A 22214-nucleotide genomic window follows, 5' to 3' on the forward strand; every position below is an offset into this window, starting at 1 on the left:
TTTTTTTAAAGATTTTATTTATTTATTCGACAGAGACAGCCAGCGAGAGAGGAAACACAAGCAGGGGGAGTGGGAGAGGAAGAAGCAGGCTCACAGCGGAGGAGCCCGATGTGGGGCTCGATCCCATAACGCCAGGATCATGCCCTGAGCCGAAGGCAGACGCTTAACCGCTGTGCCACCCAGGCGCCCCTACCAGTTAATTTTAGAGTGGTGTAGCTAAGTACTAAGAAAGGGTTCGAAACGAAGAAATAAGCATCCTGTTTCCCTTATGTATCTTGATCTAATAGAAGTGGAATAATGGGGGAGGGAAGGGAATTAGAATGAACCCGCTGTGCTTTAGGCACTCGTCTTATTTTTTAGTAGACTCTACACCCAACATGGGGCTCAAACTCACAACCCGGAGATCAAGAGTTGTGTGCTCTACCAACCAAGCCAGCCAGGGACCCCTTACATGTTTTATATATATATATTTTTAAAGATTTTATTTATTTATTTGACAGAGATAGAGACAGCCAGCGAGAGAGGGAACACAAGCAGGGGGAGTGGGAGAGGAAGAAGCAGGCTCACAATGGAGGAGCCTGATGTGGGGCTCGATCCCAGAACGCCGGGATCACGCCCTGAGCCGAAGGCAGACGCTTAACCGCTGTGCCACCCAGGCGCCCCCATGTTTTATATTTTTGAATCCTCAAAATAACCACGCAACGGGTCCTCGTTTTAATTAGGACACCTGACACTGAGAGGTTAAGTAACTTGCTCATGCAAGTTGTCCTAAGAACCCAGTTGTAAATGAGTCCAAACCCAGGTGTGTCTGAACCTTTATCCTGCAATGGGGCTATAACTCATATCACTATAGGGTTGGGACCATTTATTATTAATAAAATTTTTAGGACTGCACAGGAATCAAAGGGACAGAGATTCCTATTTTTTGTGGTTCCTAAATAATCTACTAAAGAAAAAGTATGGCAGGAAGCCTTGGTAGAAGGTTGCCCTGACAGTAATTAAATTTGTGGACTTATTTTTCCTACTTTTGTTTTTTCAAGACTAGCAACTGGCTTCTTCAAAATAGAAGGACAATACTATCTTTCAAACAGATCTTCCTCATCCTGAGAAAAATCACCTGAGTTTGGTCCTGTGTAGGGAGAGTTGGTTTCATTGTCCTGGTGTTTGGAGAGCCTTCAGCCCTTCCGTGGGGAAGTATACTGGTTCTCCAAATAAAACAACATGAAAAGTTTTTGCTCCTTTCCATGATGTACTAGTTCTACCATGGCCAATTTTCTTTCTTTCTTTTTTTAATAAAGATTTTATTTGGCAAAGAGAGAAAGAGAGCCAGTGCAAGCACAAGCACAAAGCTGGGGGAGGGGCAGGCAGAGGGAGAAGCAGGCTCCCTGCTGAGCAGAGAGCCTGATATCCTCAATCCCAGGACCCTGGGATCTCGACCCCAGCTGAAGGCAGATGCTTAACCGACTGAGCCATCCAGGTGTCCCTTCCACGGCCAATTTCAATCTATCAACATGACATCACTAAACACGGAGCTGGAAAGAGGTGCACACACACTGCCCTTGTCCAGTGTGAACAGGCTCCAGTACACACCTCTGCTGCAGGTGTATTAGCATGTGAGGGATTCTGGGCTGAGTGTTCCATTAGAGAAAAGGCTTCCTGGGGTTAAAGAGCTCTCAGCTTCCCTGCCAAGCCCCAGGTCTCATGTTTAAAACTGAGTTTAGCTAGTACAGAAACAGTCCCCTCCTCCCCCACCACTGCAGAGACGTGTTTGCCCATCTCTGCATCTTTTGCATGTGTCTGGCTCTGTCCTGTGGGAAGAACGGCTCTGAATCTGTCTCTTTCCCTCTAACTGGGGGTGATGGTGGGGCTGAGTTTTGGAGGCAAGAGCTTTCTGGGAAGGTCCCTGCCCTGTTTGGCTTTCTGGGAATGTCCCTGCCCTGTTTGGCTGGAAGCAATCTTAACTGAATTTCATATTGGGATGGGTAGCCCACCCTGAAAAACTGCCGCTGAGGCTGAGAGTTGGGCTGGGCACTTAGTCTAGGCTTAGCATTTCTTGTAAGAGCCCTGAGCCCAGTTCCTGGTCAGGAGCTAGAATGATGGGAGAGGAGGAGCCCTCCAGATGGGCTCAGGGATTTCTGGATGCAAGATGGGGAGCAGGCTGCAGTCTAGGAAAGGGAAAGATGGGTTTTCACTGCCCAGAGAGAGCTTATTAAAAGGTGCTCAAAAAAAAAAAAAAAAAAAAAAAAAAAAAAAAAAAAAAAAAAAAAGGTGCTCAGCCAAGAGAAATAGATCTGTTCCTGTTGCCACAACAGAAAGTTAACAATCTGTCAAGAGAACCTGGATAGAAGTAAATGAAAACAGTTCACCTAACACCTGATTTAAATTGTGCAATTTCCTCCCGTCTATCATACAATGAGAAGTGAAGGCAAAGATATGTATATTTTCTTATTTTTGGATTTTTAAAGAACTTCTTGACTCTTTATAGTTTGGTTTCTGAATCAAAACAAGGAAAAAGAGTTTAGAAAAGCCTTTTGATTTTCCTTCTCCACCATGCTCCTTCATCTTGTTCTCCCCCAATCAGGGTGTTACCCTGAATCATTGAGAGAAAAAGAAGTAACAAACACCGAATTGGTCATGAGGTTCCTGTTAGAAAAATGCGGCTTCACTAAGAGAAACACTTCCAAATAAGTCAGAGAGACAGCTGCTGGGCTGCCTTGAGCTGATCTTAAAAGGGACAGAAAGGGAAGTAAGAGTTGGTGGGTAGCGCTCTTAAAAGCTCACACTATCACCACCAACTTCTTGTGGATCTCCAGGCCTCCGACCACAGTGCAGAATTCCTCGAAGGATATTTTGCCGTCTCCATCCTGGTCCAGGATGATGATGGTTTTGTCCACGAGCTGCTGCAGCTGCCAGTCCTTCAGGTTGTTGCCCACCATCAGCTTCAGCACCTGGAAGAGCTCCCCGTTGGAAATGTAGCCGTCTTTATCGATGTCGTAGATGCTGAAGGCAAACCTCAACTTTTGCTCCTCGTCCCCCCTGACGCTGAACTGGGAGGTCCCCAGGATGAACTCCTTGAAGTCCACTTCTCCGTTGCCGTCGGTGTCGAAGACGTCGACCACTCGCTGCACCAACGGATTCTGCTGCAGCTCGGGCAGGGACATGAACTCCTCCAGGCTCAGTGCGCCCGAAGAGTCCAAGTCCAGCTTCTTAAACCTCTTGCCCAGCCTTTTGATTTCGTCAGGGTTGAAGTGGGAGCACATTTCCTCCGGGTAACTGGCTTCATTTCCCATTGTGGACGCGGGCACCGCTCGCAAGGGCGATGGGCACGGGCGGGTTCAAGCCAGACCAACGGTTGCGCGGCGGGAGAATGGGGGTGGGGGCAGGCTTGCAGGGCTCACGGCCCCCCCCCTCCCCCCTCTCACCAGGTAGGAATCAACCAACCTGCTCCCAGAGCAGGGAGCCCGGCAGGGAGGGAAGGGGGAGGAGGTAGGAGAGGGTGGAGCAGGGTGGGGGTTGGGGGGATGGATGCCCATGAGAGTGACAGGCTGACAGGTTGCTCGGCCTTCCTTCCTTCTCTCGGACACTTGAGGTTTTCTCCCTAGTTCCCTTGCTAATATTTTATCTTCTCACTTCCTCACTTTTCCTTAGTAAACTCCAAAGGGGCAGTATCCCCATCGCTCCGCATTTCATAAACTGGAGTTCAGCATTATCATGGAGCTCAATGCCACTGTTTCAATTTTCTCTGACTGTTATTCCCAGTCATTTTCACTGTTACTCTTTCTGTTTATCACTGCGGAGGGATCTGGCTCTTGGGACATTCACCACAGTAAGTAAATGAAAAGGGTTGACTGATTGTTCCAGAAGAAATCAGGAGCCTGATGGCACTTCCATTTCAGCAAGAGTTTTCAGGGAAGGAACTATGAGATGGTCACGTGCAAAAACAACTGCCAACAGAAATGGGAGTGACAGTCCTGGGGCTCATGTAGGGCCTCATCTTGCAAATGACACAGGAGGACGGGCTTCTGAGCAGTGTCACACAGCCATTCAGGGAGCTCTCCAGGCTGGGTTGTTGACCCTGACCTGGAAGCCATCACCTATCTGTGATGTTGTCCATCACCATATTTAACATCAATCTGTGTTGAGGTTAGCCATCAAAAAGACTGTGGAACCACATAGCCCTGATTTTAAAACCCAAGCATCAGATTTCTCATCTGCAAAGGAGGAATAATATAATGGTGTCATAGTGTTATTTTAGGTTTAAGTGAGAGAACACCTCAAATAATAAAAAAGCCATCTAAAATAGCATGCTGGAGCATAGTAGGTGCTCAATACCTTTGGTACCCTATCTTCTTTCTTGTTCTTTTCTTACTTCTTTATTTGCTTTCTCCAAAGCAGGTGTTTGGCTCTGGCTATATGTGTTTTGTTTTTCTTGAATGTGACAAACTTTGTTTCAAGTTCAAATATATATCGAACACCTACTGTGTGCCAGGCCTGTGCCAGCTGATGGGTCTTCTGTGGTAAACAAGATACATCCCCTTGAGAACTATATACAGCTTTGCTATTGAGAAATCTACAATTTAATAAACAGTATGACTGGAAGGATGTAGCGCTATTTGGTCAGTCTTTTATGTTTATCAAATGTATTCAAAAGGATCAAGAAAAACATGTTTGATTTTCTTTTGTAATTCTGGCATGGTGTTTAATATGAGCACTGGTGTTCAATCATCGTTTTGCTATTTAACAACTCTGTGATCCTGGGCACAATTATTTGAGTCACTGCCATCTGTAAAACTGGGACAACAATTGCTAACTCATAGCATCATTTTCAGGATTAAATAAGATAGCACACATTAAAGAATTAGGCTCAATGCCTAGAACATAGTAGGTACCAAAATGATAGATGTTATAATTATTGCCTACTTTAGGCTTGCCTGGAAAATTTTAAGATTATTTACGTATATGTACATACAGATATACTCAACTATTCGTTTGTTTCCTTCACAAATATTTATTGAACATCTATGATACGAGAGGCATACAGTGGCGATCTAAAGCAGATACTTTTCCAGCTGTCTCTGTCCTCATGTTTTGCAGGGAAGATGGACATTAACCAAATTACCATGCCCAGAAATGTTAAAGGGGCACCTGTGGTGAGTGTTGCAGGTAAGAGGTAACACAGGAGGAATCTGTGGTGCCAGGGGAGTTCACACAATGAGAATTTGATCTAGTCAGAAAGAAGAACTAATCCTTAATTGGGGAAGTGATGACTGAGCTGAAATATCAAGAAACAGAAGAAATGAACTGGATGTTCTGGGCAGGGATGAGTGTTCCGGGAAGAAGGAACTACATGTGCAAAGGTCCGGGGGCAGGAGGAGCATATCAAGTAGGAGAACTTGAAAAAGGCCACTGTTGCCAGAACAAGGAGGTTGCAGGAGAGCACGGTATTAGATGAAGGGAAGAAATGTCTGACCATTCCCTAGACACTGAAGAAAGTGCAATGTTTATTCAGTCATTCCTTACAGGGCATCATTTGTCCAATTGTGTTTCTTCAACATGCACTAAGGGCACTCAGGATGGTCCCTACTCAGAAAGCTTACTGACCGCTGAGTGACTTGAGGCATTAGACAGCTGTAATTAATTATAACACAAGATGGAAAAGGAAAGATGTCATCAGAAAGATAAAAGCTAAAAGGTGTAAGAATTCAGAGAACTGAGAAGTGGTTGGGAAATTCCTAGAATTCTTGCTGGGAACAAATGGAGGAAGACTTTTTTTTGCAAGAAGTACCCTTTGATCCCGACAAGGGGGACAGGTACCATAATCACAGAAGTGGGAAAGGGAGCAGGTGGGGATGGCAGCCCCTGGTGCAACATGGCTGAAGTACCTGAGTAAAATCCAAAGTGAAGTGGAAGAAACCAGATCAATGGGAGTTTTGAAATGTTTGGCCAAGACAATTGGTTTCTATACAACACAGAAAGAGTGACTGAAAGCACACGAGAATGACTGAACAGGATTCTATTCTAGAAAGATGACTCTGGCATTGTGAAGGGTGAATTGAGCAGGGGAGAGACCGGCGGCGGGGAGAGCAGCCAGCCACTGAGGACGACCACCCGTGCTTGTCTGGGAAACGAGAGCGGGCGGTAGGCTGAAAGAGGCACTGGAGGAGAAAGGCCAGGTGTACCCATCTGCTTGGCTGTCATAGCGAAGTACCACACACTGGGGGCTTCAACAGAAGTTGAACTGAACTCTGAACTCCAGATGTCAGCAGGGCCGTGTGCCCTCTGAAACCTGTGGAGGAAGTCCTTCTTTGCTTATTCGAGCCTCTGATGCTTTGCCGGCGGTCTCTGGCACCCCTTGGTTTGCAGCTGCATGAATCCAATCTCTGCCTCGTGGTCATGGTGTTCTCCCTGTGTCTGTCTCTCCAAAGTGACTGTCGTCTTCTAAGGACGCCAGTCATGTTGGATTAGGGACCCATCCTTGAACAGTGACCACGCCTCAGTTTAACTAAACATGTCTGCAGTGACCTTGTTTCCAAACCAGGCCTTGTTCTGAGGTACCAGGGGGTTAGTTCATTAGAAACTCAATATGTCTTTTTGGGGGACACAATTCAACCCGTAACAACCAGGCCTGACGTCTTACTGGACAGAAGGATAGAGGGAGGGGGCAGAGGTGGGGCTCCACATGTCATTGTCCTGGCTTCCCTCGCTGACCAGCCCTGTGCTGGGATGTTACAGGAAGCCACCTATAATGTGTGATAAGAGGGGCACCCCTTACGGATCCCAGGGCTTCCCCCCATGCTGCCTTCTCATTGAACATGTCCTGAGATTCCATCACCTCCCACAGCTGCATCGCGAGAAAGTGTCTTCAGACACTTGGATATGACAGAGGGAATGTGAGGGCAATTTCGCACCTTCTTAGACTTGGTTAATGCTGTTTGAGAGGAACAAAAAAGATGGCTTTTCTGGTATTTTGTGACACTGCACATCACAGCCACTAGATGGCAATCTTCACACGTTTCCAAGCTTTCTGTTTTTTTTCAAGCCGTCTTGAGAGCCTGGAAGCAACTACTTATTAGCACAGGGAATAATTACGGAGGAGTCCTGTTTCATGTGATTCCCCTATAGACTTCGGTGTACGGAAATCTCAAAAAGTGGAAGAAAGACTGTCTCTCACAACAGTCCTAATCAGTTTGGGCTCTGTTCACACCCTTTAGTTGCACAGTAAATAACCATATTCATAAATATTCATGAGTTCATTGAATGTAACCAGGGTAAAAAGCAAAAACTATTAACAGTATTCGGTCTTGAGCATAATTTATGCCCAAGCACCTCTGGTATACAAAGGAACAGACCCTTATTCCACCAGCTCTGTTTACTTGGTCATTAGCAAGGGTGAAGAGGGCACTCGCTGGAATTGGTTTTCCTTGTAGCAAAATTTCAACTTCCGTCATCCATTGTATGCAGAGAGCAACAAAGTAACAACCCCACCTTTGTGATGATATGGCACAAGAGGAAAGCAACAGGGGAGAATTGTAGGGCTCCAGCCCGCCCACCCAGTAACCTGACTTTAAAAGACCACGGATCACATTTAAAGAAAATAGTTACTGTTGTTTCTTTAAAAATCTGATTGAAGTGCATAGTAATGGTCTGTATAAACCATGTTTCCCCACTCAAACCTAGAAGCAGAGTTGGAAGAAAGGAATCACATGATACGATAATTGCTGGTTAATCCCGCACTTGGCAAGGTAGAAAATTCCAGAATCATGTCTTTTTCAAGTCCTCCAGTAAAACAATCTTCAGTTTTGTAACATATATAAGTAACACATAAAAGAATCTTTATGTTGGAATTGTAAGATGCTCGTCATTAGAAGATGCTCCTGCTTTTTTGGAGATGGGTCCAAAAGGGAGGGCGTACCACCCGTAATCTCCTGCATGTGCATGTTATTTACCAAGTAGTTTTTCTTCTGGACACATAATTCTACACTCAGGGAAAGAGGAGGGAACATTTATTAAGCTAAGTATTCCTCCTAAAATAGCTCATTAAATACATTTCACTACTTATAGGAAGAGTCTATTATTATCCCCAGTTTGGGGGTAAGGATCTGAAGTTTTAGAAGTCACATGGCTTACACGGACACACAGGGATGGAGTGGGCTGTCAAACCTCAGTATGTCTACTTTTGGAGCTGAAAATTTTTCAGTTATTTCAGACTGCCTTCCATATGGAGATTTGAGAAGATGTCCCTGCTCTTGTGGGGGTCATAGAGGAGCTGTAAAGCAGAACAGAAGGAAAGGTGCCATCTACGATGTCAGCATCCCTGAGGAGGGCCCCACTAAAAGGGCATAAAGTCCTGTCCATCCAGCATCACTGGGTGCAGTGTCTCTGGAGGGTTGGGGCCAAACTGCATTGCCTGTAATTCCGTGCCTCAGTGTCTTGCTCATGCTGACTGGACGGTTCTTCCCCTGACAGAGGTTACCTCCTCCAGGAAGCCTTCTCTGATTCGTTCTTGCTCTTCCATGAGTAATTCATTGGCTTGCCTGTCTCACTGCTCTACCTTGCATCTTCTCCTGCTGCCCCTGTGCCGTGTGGTGTCGGGGGTTTGTTCACAGGTCTGTCTCCCTCCTGTGAGTTCTGTAGTCATCTCCGCACCAGCTGCCCCTGGTGCAGGACCGGCACACAGGAGTTCAGTACATGTCTGCTGATGGATGCATGGATGCAGGAATGAATGAATGAATTTGTTCTGGTAGCAGACTGTAAGAAGGTGAGGCCTTTCGGAGACTGGCCTCCCTTTCTTCACGCACAATTCCACTCCACATCATAAAAGGACACACGTATGGCTTTGTGCTTCCTCAGGTTTCCAGAAAGCACTACCTGGATAGGATCCATCTGACCTTATGCTTGGCTTAAATATTAAACTTAATTACTTAGGCTATTCCGAGGGAAGCGCTCAGCTGTCAAGGTGGCTCCCGACATACACGGGTTTTCAATTTAAAGTAATCTACAGTCATTAACTCTCCTTGCCTCGCCATAACTTTCATCAGGTTGAACGGCAGTGACATTTTAAATTGAAAAAGGAAGGGGTAGGGATGAGAGGGGCAGGAGGCTGTTGAGATGTGACCTAGTTGTCAAGAGCAGAAAAGACTGCATTAAAACTCACCCCTTTCCCACCCCCATACCATTCCCTTTGGGTTTTTAAAGACAAACTGGAAAGAAAACTGACCGGCCCTGAAGCTTCTTGATGTGACTTGTGTGGTCTATTTGGCTCTCAATGTAGAGTTGACTAAGCCCTTCCTCCTCTCCCCCCAAAAAAGAGAGGGAAGAATGGATTTACCTCAAGAAAACTCCATTTTCTCAGTGAACAAATGTTAGGAAGTTTCATATGGCATGCACATTTTGGAGGTCTGGGGCAGTGGTCAGAGATGGAGAGCCCAGATTGGAGCCAGCCAGTTCGCTCTTCTCTGTCCCAGGACCTGTATCAGGATCCCTCTAAACCTATCCCATCAGCTGGAGAACTACAGCATTCTCTAAGCTGGCCATGCTACACAGCTCAATCTTAAGGTGAGGAAACAAGCTTGAGTGAACGTTGGTGATGGGCTGAAGGTCATTCAGCTGGTTCATGGCAGAGTCAAGACAGATCTGACACCCACCACTCACTCAACACCTCCGTCTGTAGGTGTCAGGCGCTTTCATGTACGTTATCTCCGTTCCTTACACCGAGCCAGGAGCATCAAATGTTGTTCTCTCCATTGAGCAGAGGAAACTCAGAGAGGTCAAGCAGTTTGTGCTCATGATGTTTTGATGTACTTTCGTGATATAGATATTTTGAAACTGGTTATTTTTACATTTGCACCTCTACAGTGCTCTTGAAAACAAACCATTTAACTTCAGCTTTAAAAAACAAACTAATAATGAGCTTAGCAGATCTCTCACTTCATCCCTGCCCAGTGGTCCCATCCTTAATTAGACGAAGTTCAGGACTGGGGAGGCCATGGATGGAGTCATTTTAGGGGTTTTAGGGAAGGTCAAGTTGAGGATGAGCTCAGAGATGGAATGGTGCAGTTTCCTATTGTGCACTTTCCTCGATATTAAGAAACACAGAGAAGTACCATGATTTACTTTTAGACTGTTCCAGAATTTACTTCTCCTTTTCCTTACACCATGTAATCAAGGTCTCTGAATTCCTGAGATGGAACTCCTTTCATGGCAATGTTCAACTTCCTGCTTAGTATGTATTTGTTTCTCTCAGCACTCAACAAGGAGACCCTTGGAATAAGAGGCAGAAAAACCTTGTAATAATACAGCAAGATCCAGATTCAACTGAGGTTGAGAGAGGTTAGTAACTTTTCCCAGGACATAAGGCTGCCTCCTCATAATCATGGTAGAGCCAGGGTGGCCTGGCTCCCAAGACCAGCATCCCAATGGTTGTACTTCTCTCCTCTTTCTGACCAAGGCAAGGCATGAACTGTCTCCCTGCAGGCTGGACCTGTGTTTGGGCGCAGAAGCTGCACATTCTCAGATGGTCAGGCTGTGGGTACTTTCCTCAAGCTGTCCCATCCCCATCTTCATCTGCCATGAGGGTCTGTGCTGGACATTCTTTTGCCCTTCCAGACCCACTCTCCACCTTTCTCCATCCAGCTTTGTGCCCTGGGGAGGTCCTCTGTGGACCACACTGACAGGCTCCCTTGACCTAAGGCCATGGTGGGAGATGAAGAAGCTAGAAGAGCTGAGGTCAGGTATTTATTCTCTGGCCATCTCCCAGCCAGGTCACTGTGGGTTGGCTATGTTCCTTGTCAAAGGCCACAACTCCCATTAGAAAACCCTCTGCTATCCCCTCCCCCAGGTTCTAGGAACGGCTTTCTCCCTTTTTCCCTTTGAGCCTCTATGTGGTAATGGCTCCTTCACTTTACTTGCCCTGGGACAGAGTACTCTTTCCTTAAAGAGTTTCCTTAAACCACACCTTTGCAAATGGTTTCTTGGAAATTCCTCGGACTCTGAGTGTGCCATCCATTCTCTGCCAAGACACTATTTCCTCTTCCTTCTTTACTATTTCCAGGTGGTTAAAAGTTTCAACCAATTATTTATTCAATCCATTATTTAAAAGAGACTTAAAAAAAAAAAGATCTCATCATAGATCTTAATTTCTTGAAGAATTTTGGGAGTTTGCTAAACTGTGATCTGCCACTTTCCTTTTCCTGGTTTGCAAATAGCAGATTTCACAAAACGGTGGCCCCGGAACTCTAAATTCACTCCCTGACTTTACCAAAAAATGACATTTTTTTGCTGAATCAAAAGAAAATGGAGGAACTTAAATATGCCATATGTTTTCCCCAGTGGAACTGAGTGACAATGAGTCTGCCGTGGGCACAGGCAGAGTTGTGCTAGGAGGACCATGGAGAAACCTCTGAGGTCGATTTAAAATTCCTCTCTGAGAACTGCCAGAGTCTGGTTGGCAGAACTGGACCTGCAATTTTCTAGGTGACTCTGGGGACCGGATAAAGCCCTGGAATTAAAAAAAAAAATGAGTTTATCTTCCGGAGAGACTGCAGCTAGACAGCTCTGGGGTTGCCAAGAGATGGGAGGTGAATAGATCAAGGGTGTCATAGGGGATGAAGTATTAATGTCCAATTACCAGAAATAGGAAGAAAAACCATTTTTCATATTGTGTTACTAGGTGACCAGATTACTCATTAGCTAAACTAGGATATTTTTTCGTAGGACAAGGGTGTTTAATTACTCTGGGGCAACATATATAGACTGGGACTGAACCTGGAAAAAGGGAGGTTGGGTCAGAAATTAACAGAGGAATGTCTTCCTCAAGAGCCCCTGTTGGGAGAGGTGTCCTCCAGGACATTCCTGCTTCTGCTCTCCTGTGCCCTGCACCCCCCGCCCCCGGCCTGGTGAAGGAGGTGGGATGTGTTCATTAATCTACTATTTTATTTACTCGTCACAAGAAGCCACGGAAGAGATGAAGCAGAGACTGAGGTGAGTCAGTTGATGTGAGGCCTGCCGATGGTAGAGGCAGGCTTCCCACATGGCTTGTCTGCTTTCAGAGCCAGTCCTTGTTTCTCGACACTATCAGAGCCCAGCAATGGATGGCATGTGAGCCAAAAGGGATGGTGAGCAAAGCACTAACAGGTATGCTTCCTTCTTCTACCTTCTCTGGGAGAAGGCTTACCAAAAAAAGCAGGTGGAAACTCATGGATTGGAGCCAAGGGAAATCTTCAGCTGAAGACTGGCTTCATTTAATTACACTCTACCTGTAGGTTTTGTGAGGCTGACACCCTGAAATCTCTCTCAGGTTGTACAAGACAAACATGGCAGCCGGTGCACACGGATACGCACGGCTGGGTAAATTCACACAGGTGAGCACCATCATAAAGCAATGACTGCGTGGACCAGGAGCTGCCACCATTCCTCAGAATGGCTCCACTTGTGTTCGGAACATTCCCTGAGGCTGCGGGTGGCTCTCTTACCACCACACCCACAGAAGCTTCTTTCATTTTGGTCTCCGACATTCTAATTAAGAATATGCATCTCTTCCACTCTCTCCACTCCTACCTCTCTCCTCCTTCCAAATTCAGCAGATCTGTGGGTCCAGGGTTGTCTTAACAACCATAACTCGATCCTGATGTCAGTCTCTTATCCAACTGCTTCCAGCTTACTACATCCAGAATTTCCCCAAATCCCCCTCCCCTGAATTTGGCTTCTGCTGATTATTTGTTATTCGAAATCTGTCTTATGTGTCCACACTTAATTTGGTTTTGTTTGAAATTACTGATAAGTCCACGCAGTCCTGGAACATTTATGTGAAACCTCAAAATCCTTAACAACATATGTGACCTTGTGGTTAGCATAGGTGGGCATAAGCTCAATATTTTGCAAGCACTATCTGACTTAATTTTTACTCCAATCCTATACAGTCCCCCAATTTGCAGAAGATGAGGCTCAGAATGACCAAGTAACATGGCCTATATCACAGAGCTGAAAGAGTTCAAATCCAGAACTATCTCCAAAGCCCCTGTTTTCAACTATGATACTATACTGTAAAGAATATCAATATTTTTATCTCAGGATAATACAATGGGGAGGAAAACCACCATCACTGGATTAAAGCTGGGAGGGCTTCTGAAGATAATAAAATCCAAATACCTTATTGTATAGATGAATGGAAGTCGGTGTGACGAGAGCAAGCAACTTTTTCCATTGATAGAGTTGGTGTAGAAGAAGGGGGGGATTGATTATTCAGTATCCATTCTCGAATTCTTCCTAAGGGAACCTTACTTTTGTTTAGGTCTTCTCTATGTGATCATGTATTTCAGGGGAAGCTGGCCCATCCTCAGTCCTAGGGGATGAGTCATGACTGGTCTAATCCATCAGGATGATCTCATTCCCCTCACATTGACTGGATTACACAGGGCAGATGACACCACTTTAGCCAATGACATATGAGGAATCCACTGAGGGTCTTTGGGGAAGGTTTCCTCACTTCTAAAAAGAGCTGCAGGAAGACACCTGACGATATCTATGAACCTCAGGCAATTCTGATGGAGGGAGAGGAGCTATGGACACTTCCATTATTTACTACTTACTGGGTCAATTTTCTTACTAGGTCTTTCCGGAAATTATCTCCTCTTCTCAGAACAAAATAGCAAGAGAGGTTTTATCGTATTCATTCACAGATGAGGAAACTCAGACTTAATAGCAGTTAAGTCGTGTCGCCTGGGTGGCTCAGTTGGTTAAGCATCTGCCTTTGGCTTAAGTCACGATCTCAGGGTCCTGGGATCGAGCTCTGCATCAGGCTCCTTGTTCAGTGGGGAGTCTGCTTCTTCCTCGGCCTCTCCCCCTCCCACCACTTATGTTCCCTCCCTCTCTCTCTCACTCTCTCTCAAATAAATAAATAAACAAACAAAATAGCAGTTAAGTCATTCAGTTGTTAATTAGCAGATTCAGGATACAAGTCCAGAAACGTATGGCTTCAAACTGATCATGCTTTGAGGTAGCTCTTTTCATACTCGAATAAATAGATTTATGTTCATCTCCAAAAGGACATTCCCCTCTATGTGCACAGTGGAGTGAGGTTCTGAGTCTACAGAGCCCTGCACCCTCAGATGCTTGTCCAGTGGGGTCGGACGGTCCCTCCAGCTGATACCTCTGTCTGATGGTCTGCTGAAATGGCAACAGCCTAGACGTGTGCGTGTGGTCATAGAGGTGCAAATCATTCCATATGGCTGGCTTTGGGGACGTGACTGGGACGCTCCTTTTGTCTTTAATGTCTTGCTGTCAACTTGAATCACCTGGAGATTTTAGCATGAGTTGACCATGGTTACAGCGAACGGTAGAAAACATCAAGTGATCTGTTGTTTTGTACAATTGAAGCAATTGGTCTGTTTGCTTTCTTGGCTGACTTAATTCAGCTGACCAGTATATGACCAATTTTACTTCTTTTAGAAAAAGCCATGCAAACCTCTCCAAATAGAGATAAAAATGCCTGCCTAACAGGGTTGCAGTACGAACCCATGAATTCATGTCCCTAATATAGCTTCTGTCACATGGTAAGAAACAGAACATGCTAGTTCCCTAATTCCCCATTTTCCTTCCTGCTTCCTTTAAATCTTTGCTCTATGACCATCTTCTCAATGAGATAATATGAGGTTAAAGAGGAAGATATGATTCAGATTGGAAGAGGGATTATGGGCAGGCTCTGGAGAAGTGAGATTTCAGCTGGGAGTTCACAATGAGAGGCATTAGCTGGAAAATGGCAGGGGTAAGAGTATTTGGGAAGGAGGACGTACAGCATGTGCCAAGATGCCAAGACAGGGAGGCCATTGGCATATCTCTACCTAAAATGATCATTGTGGGGGCCCCTGGGTAGCTCAGTTGGTTGAATATCTGCCTCTTGGTTTGGGCTCAGGTCATGATCTCAGGGTCATGAGATCAAGCCCCACATCAGGCTCCGGGCTCAGTGTGGAGTCCGCTTGAGAGCCTCTCCCTCTGCCCCTCCCCCCATCTGCATGCCCATGCACACGCACGTGCGCTCTCTCTCTCAAACAAACAAATAAATCTTTAAAAAAATAAATACAATGACCATGGTGGTGGGGCTGTAACGAGCCAGGAAGAAAGCGGCATGAGATGAGGCTGAAGATAAAGGCAGGATCAAGTGCCACAGGGCCCTGTAGGCCACGTTCTGCGTTTCAGATTGCTCCCTAATTAACAGGGCAGCCCAGTGCAGACTTCTAAGCAGAAGAGTGATCTGCTGCGTGGAAGACAAACTGGAGAAAGGCAGGCATGAAAACGGAGAGCAGTTCGGAGACTTTTGCAGCGGTCCAGATGAGGGCTGAGGGCTTGAGCTAGAGTGATGACAGGGAAGACGGCGATGAACGGGCATACTTGAGACATATTTTATAGAAGGGAAAAATATGGCTCGTTGATGGATGCAGAAGGTGAGATGTGGGAGGCCCAAAGGATCCTTGGCAGTTTCTGGAATGAGTAACTGAGTGGACGGAGGCGTCATTACCCAAGATGTGAAGCACGGGAGGAAAAGCAGATTTAGGAGAGAAGATCAAAGGTTCAGTTTTTGACAAGTTAAATGTGAGATGCCTGTAGGATATCAAGTGGGGATGTCAAAACGGGAAGGTAGACATATGGTTCTGGAGCTCAGAAGAGTCTGCGTAGAAATACAAATTTGCCAAAATAGAGGCTATTTGAAGCCATTATTGTTGTTGGCTGTAGTGTTTTTTGTTTTTTTTTAAATGTCTGGCTGACCTTGTACTAGTTTATTTGGCTTCTCTTTTAAATACCTCAACCTATGGTTCTTGTTACATCTTTTAGTCTATCTTAATTATCCACTTTGATGGTTTCTTTCTAATTACCTTGTAAAGGCAGAGCACTGCAATAGAAAGATGTAGATTCTGACTATTTGTGTGCCTTGGGCAAATCACTTAGGATCTCTAGGTATTAGTTTCTCATCTGTAAAAGAAAAGTATTGGTATTGGTTGTTTTCAGTTTAAAAAAAATCTATGATTCAGTAATCTAAGAATTACCCATTAAGGTATGTCTATTTTTCTAAATCCACAAAGGATTCATGGTTGGACCACTGAGAAATTAGATCTGATTAGATCTTGAAAGACATTTGGAAGTCCACATCATGTCCAGCGATTAGGAGTTAAACCAAACACTGCTAATGACAATCTCAGGTACCACTGCTATAATTCAAACAGCGTTTCTTCTGCACTTGAGGATATAGCATATAGAAAAAAAGTGGAAGCTCAGACATTGATTCATCAAAATAACATCACGTTTTAATCCAAGACAAACTTGTCTTATTGCAAATTCCTACCGGAACGGGCACTCTTCAAGTGAACTTAGGAGTAATGCAAATATGGTGAGTTCTAGTAGGTGTAATAGCCTGGATTATGGACCACAGGACATGTGTAACCGCATTTCTTCATATTCTTCAAGGTAAAGCAATACAAAGCATCAACACGATCGGCACTTTTCCTTACCTCGGTGACGGCAAAGCTCCTCTTTCCGCAGGGAACCACCTTGTACCACTTGTCATGCAGCACATCCATAAGCCCGTGTGACTTGTACTGACTGATTAGCTCCGAGATATTGGAGGTCAGTGGAGAGTTGGGTGGGAGACCAATGCCATAGCCTAGAAGAAAATATAATCTTGGGTCAGCTTTTCACCTGAGAGGATCCTAGGAGGGGCCACCACACTTGTGTGAGATTGCCGTCAGCTCCGGTACCAAGGGTCGGGTGAGTTTTCAGCATCTTTCCTTCAAAGGACTCAGGGATGTCCAAAGTATGATTACTATGTATCTGCTGCCTTTCTGAGTAGAAGAGATGAATCTGGAAAGGAGAGGAATGGGCTGCTCACTGTGTTCCAGTGGCACATTGTATTCCAAGATAATTTTGAGAAGATACCTTTTGAGACCTTTACTGGGACTAGGATTCCCTATCCACCTCTCCTAGAACCCCTCCTCTGAACCTTCAACACACAAAACTGGATTAATTATAAGCTCTGGTTTATGACATTCTCTCATTATTGGTCATATATGATCCTTTTTTACTTTTATTTTGTCAGTTTTTAATAATTATTATTAAATTGTATATGAACATATGATTTAGCATGAGAATTAAAACATCCACAAAAACTTGACCAAAAAAAAGAGTCTGGTAAGAGCAAGTGTTGGAGAAGATGTTGGTCCATAAGATCACGTACACGTTGCTTCTGCAAATACAAATTCATATGACCATTGTGGAAAATAGTTTGCTATTGTTTTGTACAGCTGAACATTTATATGTTCTAAGACCAGTAATTTTAAGTACATTCCTAAAGAGCTCCTCTACAACCATACCAGGAGATATGTACCAGAATGTTCTTAGAGGCACTGTTCATAATAGCAAAAATTTGGAAACAACCCAACTGTTCTTTGACAAGAGAATGGGTTAATAAATTGTGGCATATTTACAAAATTGGAATATTATATCGTGTGAAACATATAAACTAGAACTACATGGGATAATATGGATAACTCCCAGCAATACTGAGTAAAAAAGAACAGTCCCAGAAGATTACAGCATGAATCCATTGCGTAAATGTAAACACATTCGAAACAAAATAGTATATTTTTAAGAATTCATACGCATGTGGCAAAAGTACAGCTAGAAGAAAATCAAGGAACTAATAAGTCAAATATCCAGGATAGCGGTTAAGGCAAGGCAGGCAGGGGAAAGGATGACGGCGGAGCACAAAGTGGATATAATGTGTTGTCAGAGTGTTATTAACCGGCTTGGACTATGTATCTTCGCTCTGTGTGGCTTTACTTCCTTTCCAAACTGTTAATTCACTGTTAAGCTCTTTGATGAGCCATGTGAGAGAGCTAATTAACTACATTTTGTCTTTAGCTATCGGGCAGCATAGTCAAAAAACGATGTTTTGCCTTCAGGATGATTGAGGAAGATAAATTTAAAAGTATAGCTTGTTCTTTTTTCACTGATAAAGATTAAAAGGCTGTCAAGAATTCAAAGATACTTCATGAAAACAAATACTATAATTATTCTATCTTAAAATTTATTTTCAAGGACATTAGTTTTCATTCCGTTTTTTACTGTGGATACACAAATCCTTTTTTTAAAAAAATGAGGCTTGAGATGTGTTTATAACCAGTAAAAGAGAAGAAATAAATAACGCAGAAAACATTTTTGAGTTTTACGGAGCTGTATGGTTTTTCCCCCTGATAACTGTGTTTGTTCCCTAACAATGGCAAGTCAGGGAAGTGATGACAATGTCAAGAGCATGATTAGAATTTTCCATTCAAAGAGCTATTTTGAGTGCCTACTTTGTGCCTAGTCGTTTTGGCTTGAAAAGCAAGACCGACAATAAAAGACTTTACATAGGCAGCCTGTTCTTCTGCTGATGTTATCATTAAATAACATTTTTTATAATGGGTAACTAACCATAAGGAAGTAGCCAGTTTTCTTTAGAAACTTTTATTATAATGAATGCTATTGACAACTCAGTTGCAAGTTCATTCTTTCAGTACTTATTTACATGTCAGCACAACACTAGTCATGCACATAATAATATTCAATGACTTACTGACTCATGCATTCATCATTTACTAATTCATTCATTCATTCACTCATTCATTCAACAAATATTTATTGAGTGAATAGGCACTGTGTTAAGTAATCAGGATTTAGCAGTGAGCAAGGCAGAAACGTCCCTGCCATCACTGAGTGTACATGCTATTATTAGTTATTACTGCCCTATGTAATGATTATGTCATTACAAGTGAGATAAATAGCATGAGAGAGAAGAACTGGGGCATATATAATATATAGTAGGAGGACCTGGAACTATCTGGTGGAAGTGGGTTGATCTTCAGGATAACTAGACCAGGTTTGCTGAATATTACTGTATTTTCCCCCCAAGGCAATAATTTTCATCAACAATTTCTAATAGGTATTGAGAGAGTACCATATATTACACGTTATAATAAACTTTGTATGTACCTTAGCCCATGTTGTAGATCACGCAGGAGACTAAGAGTGTATACTAGACTGCAATGTGGAGTTGAGCTAAATCCCTCTGGAAATTTAATAACAATAACTAGAACGTATTGAGTCCTACTGTGTACCAGATAATATTCCACATGTGTCTAGCCCCTATATGAACTTACGTGTGATACGTATTACTTTAGGACTTAAAGAGTGAATAAGTAACCTGCCCACGGTCACACAGCTCATAGGTGGCAAAGTTAGCATTTCCAAGTAGGTCTAAAACCAATGCTCTTTATACTATGTCCAGAATAGCATGTGACCAAGACAAGGGAATACTTGGCCTATTTCCTCCCCTTCAACACAGGCTCTACCACTACAATCATATTGATGTAATCTCCCCCAAATGGGCAATTCGGTAAAAAACCACAATCATCTAAACTGATGGTTTGTTTTCCGCAGACAAAATATATATTATTCATGGGCAGATTTTGTTTATAAACTTTTCAATAAGTTGTGGCAATATAGTGTAAGTATAGCCCTACCTGGTACATGATTATACATAGATGAGGAAATTAACTGGCGACAACACCCCCGGACTATATTGTTTCTTCTAAAAATCGTCTCAAAGCCAACAATTCCAGCCCAGCTTAGTGTAATGGCAGAAATGTTTTCATTTCTCATTTGATATGCATTCATTGCACACCTATTCATCTATTCATTAATTCCACCAACATGTGTTGAAGGCTTATACTCTGTGCCAGATACCCCACCGAGGGCTAGAGAGGTTTCCAAGTTAACTCAGACACCGATTCTACCCTTATGAAGCAATGGGGTCATGGGGGCATGAGGCAGACATAAATAACTACACAACATGGGAGAAAGTTACAGGACTTTTCTGGAAAACAAGACAGATGATGCATAAATTCAATAAAGGTCAAATATGAAAACTAGATGCAATGAGGAGGATGGATAAAACTCTATGGAGCTCAGAGGAATGAGAACTTGCTACCTGATGGGAGGACGAGAGGAAGCATCTTACTTAGATTGATTCCTGATAGTGGCATTTGGGGTAGATGAGACAGAAATACATGATATAAAGTTTAAGAAGCTGAAATTAATACTTTTGATAAATCTATATATTCTAAGAACAGAATTTTGGCACTACAACAAAAGTATTACAAATGCCTTAGGGAAAAGCTATGTTGAAGTTGCAGGGACATTTATAAAAAATTGCTACATAGGAAATAATAAATATTAAATCACTCTACTCCATCACGTCAAGGTTAATTTGCAATTGACTGCTAAAAATAGATTACTGTCCTTTTAAATTTTCTATTTTAATACATATATTGAGTATTGACATTTAAATGATTATTAGAGTCAATAATAATTATTATGAGCTAATTAAAACAAATTATGCATATAGAACAAGGGGAGAAATTTCTCATAGGGAAAAAAGTTATGTGGTGATTAGATGAGGTATTTGTTAAAAGACATAAAAATCCATTTTATTCAGAAATATAAAATAGTAAAACCTTGAAGGTTTCATTTCTGTCCTTCTCTTTATCAGTTGCTTTTCAAATTTGATTGTGTTCATTGGTCAAAGAATTCTTATTTTTAAATTGCTGACTCAACCTAGCAGCCTGAGTTGCTTTCATTATCATTAGAAACGTGGCTTTGCAATAAAGGCGAGGTTGACTATTTTGTGGTTGATGGATGAAGCAAAATGGAATCCTTCAACCCTAAAGATGAAGGCATCAGGCACCCTGGAAATTGGATACAGCTTAATAGCCCAAGAGAACAATTTTCAGAACAGAATCCTGATTTTTTTTCCCCATGGATAAATCAGCTTTACACCGCTAAGAGTGGGGGAAATATATTTTGGCTAGCAAATGTATAGTTAGAAATTCATAGACTAAAAGAATCTTCCTGAAATGTAGTTGGGTAATAGATATTTTGAAAATGAGATCCTAGATAGGGTTAAAAAGGCTTCAGGAAAGAAAGATTAATTCATTTTTTGCTGTCTGTCCTTGGAATACCACATTTAGCTACTCTGGGGCAACGGTTGAGAACATATTGTAATAGTCCCAACTGTAAAGTAGACTTTAAAAATGGGGTTCCCTTACCCCCAGCACATGAGAGTGGAGAGAGAAGTGTGTGGGAGAAGCTGAGATATGAGACGGCTATCTATCCTGGGATAATTTTCTAGGGACTCGGTCTCAGTCTATTCATTCAATATACCAAATAATAATAATTCACTGGGCACTCTGTGCTTGTCCACGCTTCACATGGATTACTTCACTTAACCTTCACAACTCCACTCTAGATGTGGTATTCATAGATCCGTTATGCAGATGAGGGGCCTGAAGAAGAGATGAGACGACTCGCCCCATGGGGCACAGTGAGTAACAGCAACCGTATTCTCACCCAAGCACTCGGACTCCAGAGATAGTGCTCCAAGCACTGTGTTAAATAATTAGTGGGAAGCAAGTAAAAGAACAAACTCAAAAACAGGCAAAGGTCTCTGGCAGAAAGGTCACAAATCATTACTGCGCTCTTCCATTACTCTTTCTTCCCATTTGACCTTTATTGTCAGCTAACTCCAATGCATAAATTGGGGACATGTCTTCATTTATCTGAACACTTTCGTTTTTTCCAGAGCACACGATACGTCTTTGTGTCCCTGGTGTATGGTATTTACTACGACGAAAGACTTTCCACATGCTTCTGAATTCTGAAGAGTTTCGGTTTGCTGTGCTGAGTCCTCAGGAAAAGGTTTCAAACTCAAAGTGGAGCCACTGGCTCACATTGGCCTCACCTTTACCTTTGAAGCCTAAATAAATGCAGAACGGGGGAGCTGGGAGGGGTGAGCAGTTGTCACGAGCAGCTGGTGTGATATCAGTACCATATAACGTGAACGTACATTCAATATGAAGGAACCAATGGACTCACCCTTCCCTCCTAAGTTCCTGAAGCCATGTAAGCACCTGGGAAAGTACATACAGATATCAGGGTCCCTTGGTGAACTCCATCAGTCCGTGAATTAGATACTTCTTTCAAATTTAACATCATGAGTTACGTAAGAGGTAATACATCATCTATTACATAACCGTTATTACACAGCAGCTACAGATACCTATATGAAATACTCCTATAAGCTAAAGGGTAAGAATTGTTCATGAATTGCTTTCATGACATTTTTATGCCTC

General features: G+C 43.2%; 2 protein-coding genes across 4 annotated transcripts in view; both read right to left on the reverse strand.

Annotated features, from left to right (window-relative positions):
• GRIN3A (glutamate ionotropic receptor NMDA type subunit 3A) overlaps window positions 1–22214 on the reverse strand; it is a 147347-nt gene that overhangs the window by 20700 nt on the left and 104433 nt on the right. For 2 of the 3 annotated variants that reach the window (XM_026506109.4, XM_026506108.4), the window contains exon 6: window positions 16500–16651. In XM_026506109.4, the coding sequence (XP_026361894.1) occupies window positions 16500–16651 (152 nt within the window). Of the gene's footprint in view, window positions 1–13848; window positions 14292–16499; window positions 16652–22214 lie in introns of those variants that run through there. The other variant, XM_057313630.1, reaches the window with a different exon arrangement.
• PPP3R2 (protein phosphatase 3 regulatory subunit B, beta) lies at window positions 2474–3290 on the reverse strand. The gene has a single exon (XM_026506110.4). It carries the CDS (start codon window positions 3288–3290, stop codon window positions 2778–2780), a length of 513 nt encoding a protein of 170 aa, XP_026361895.1. The 3' UTR covers window positions 2474–2777.

The sequence above is a fragment of the Ursus arctos genome, unplaced genomic scaffold (genome assembly GCF_023065955.2).
Source record: "Ursus arctos isolate Adak ecotype North America unplaced genomic scaffold, UrsArc2.0 scaffold_18, whole genome shotgun sequence".
Taxonomy (NCBI): domain Eukaryota; kingdom Metazoa; phylum Chordata; class Mammalia; order Carnivora; family Ursidae; genus Ursus; species Ursus arctos.

Coding starts and splice junctions, on each gene's coding strand:
- PPP3R2 (XM_026506110.4), bottom strand. CDS start 3,290: ATGGGAAATGAAGCCAGTTACCCGGAGGAAATGTGCTCCCACTTCAAC.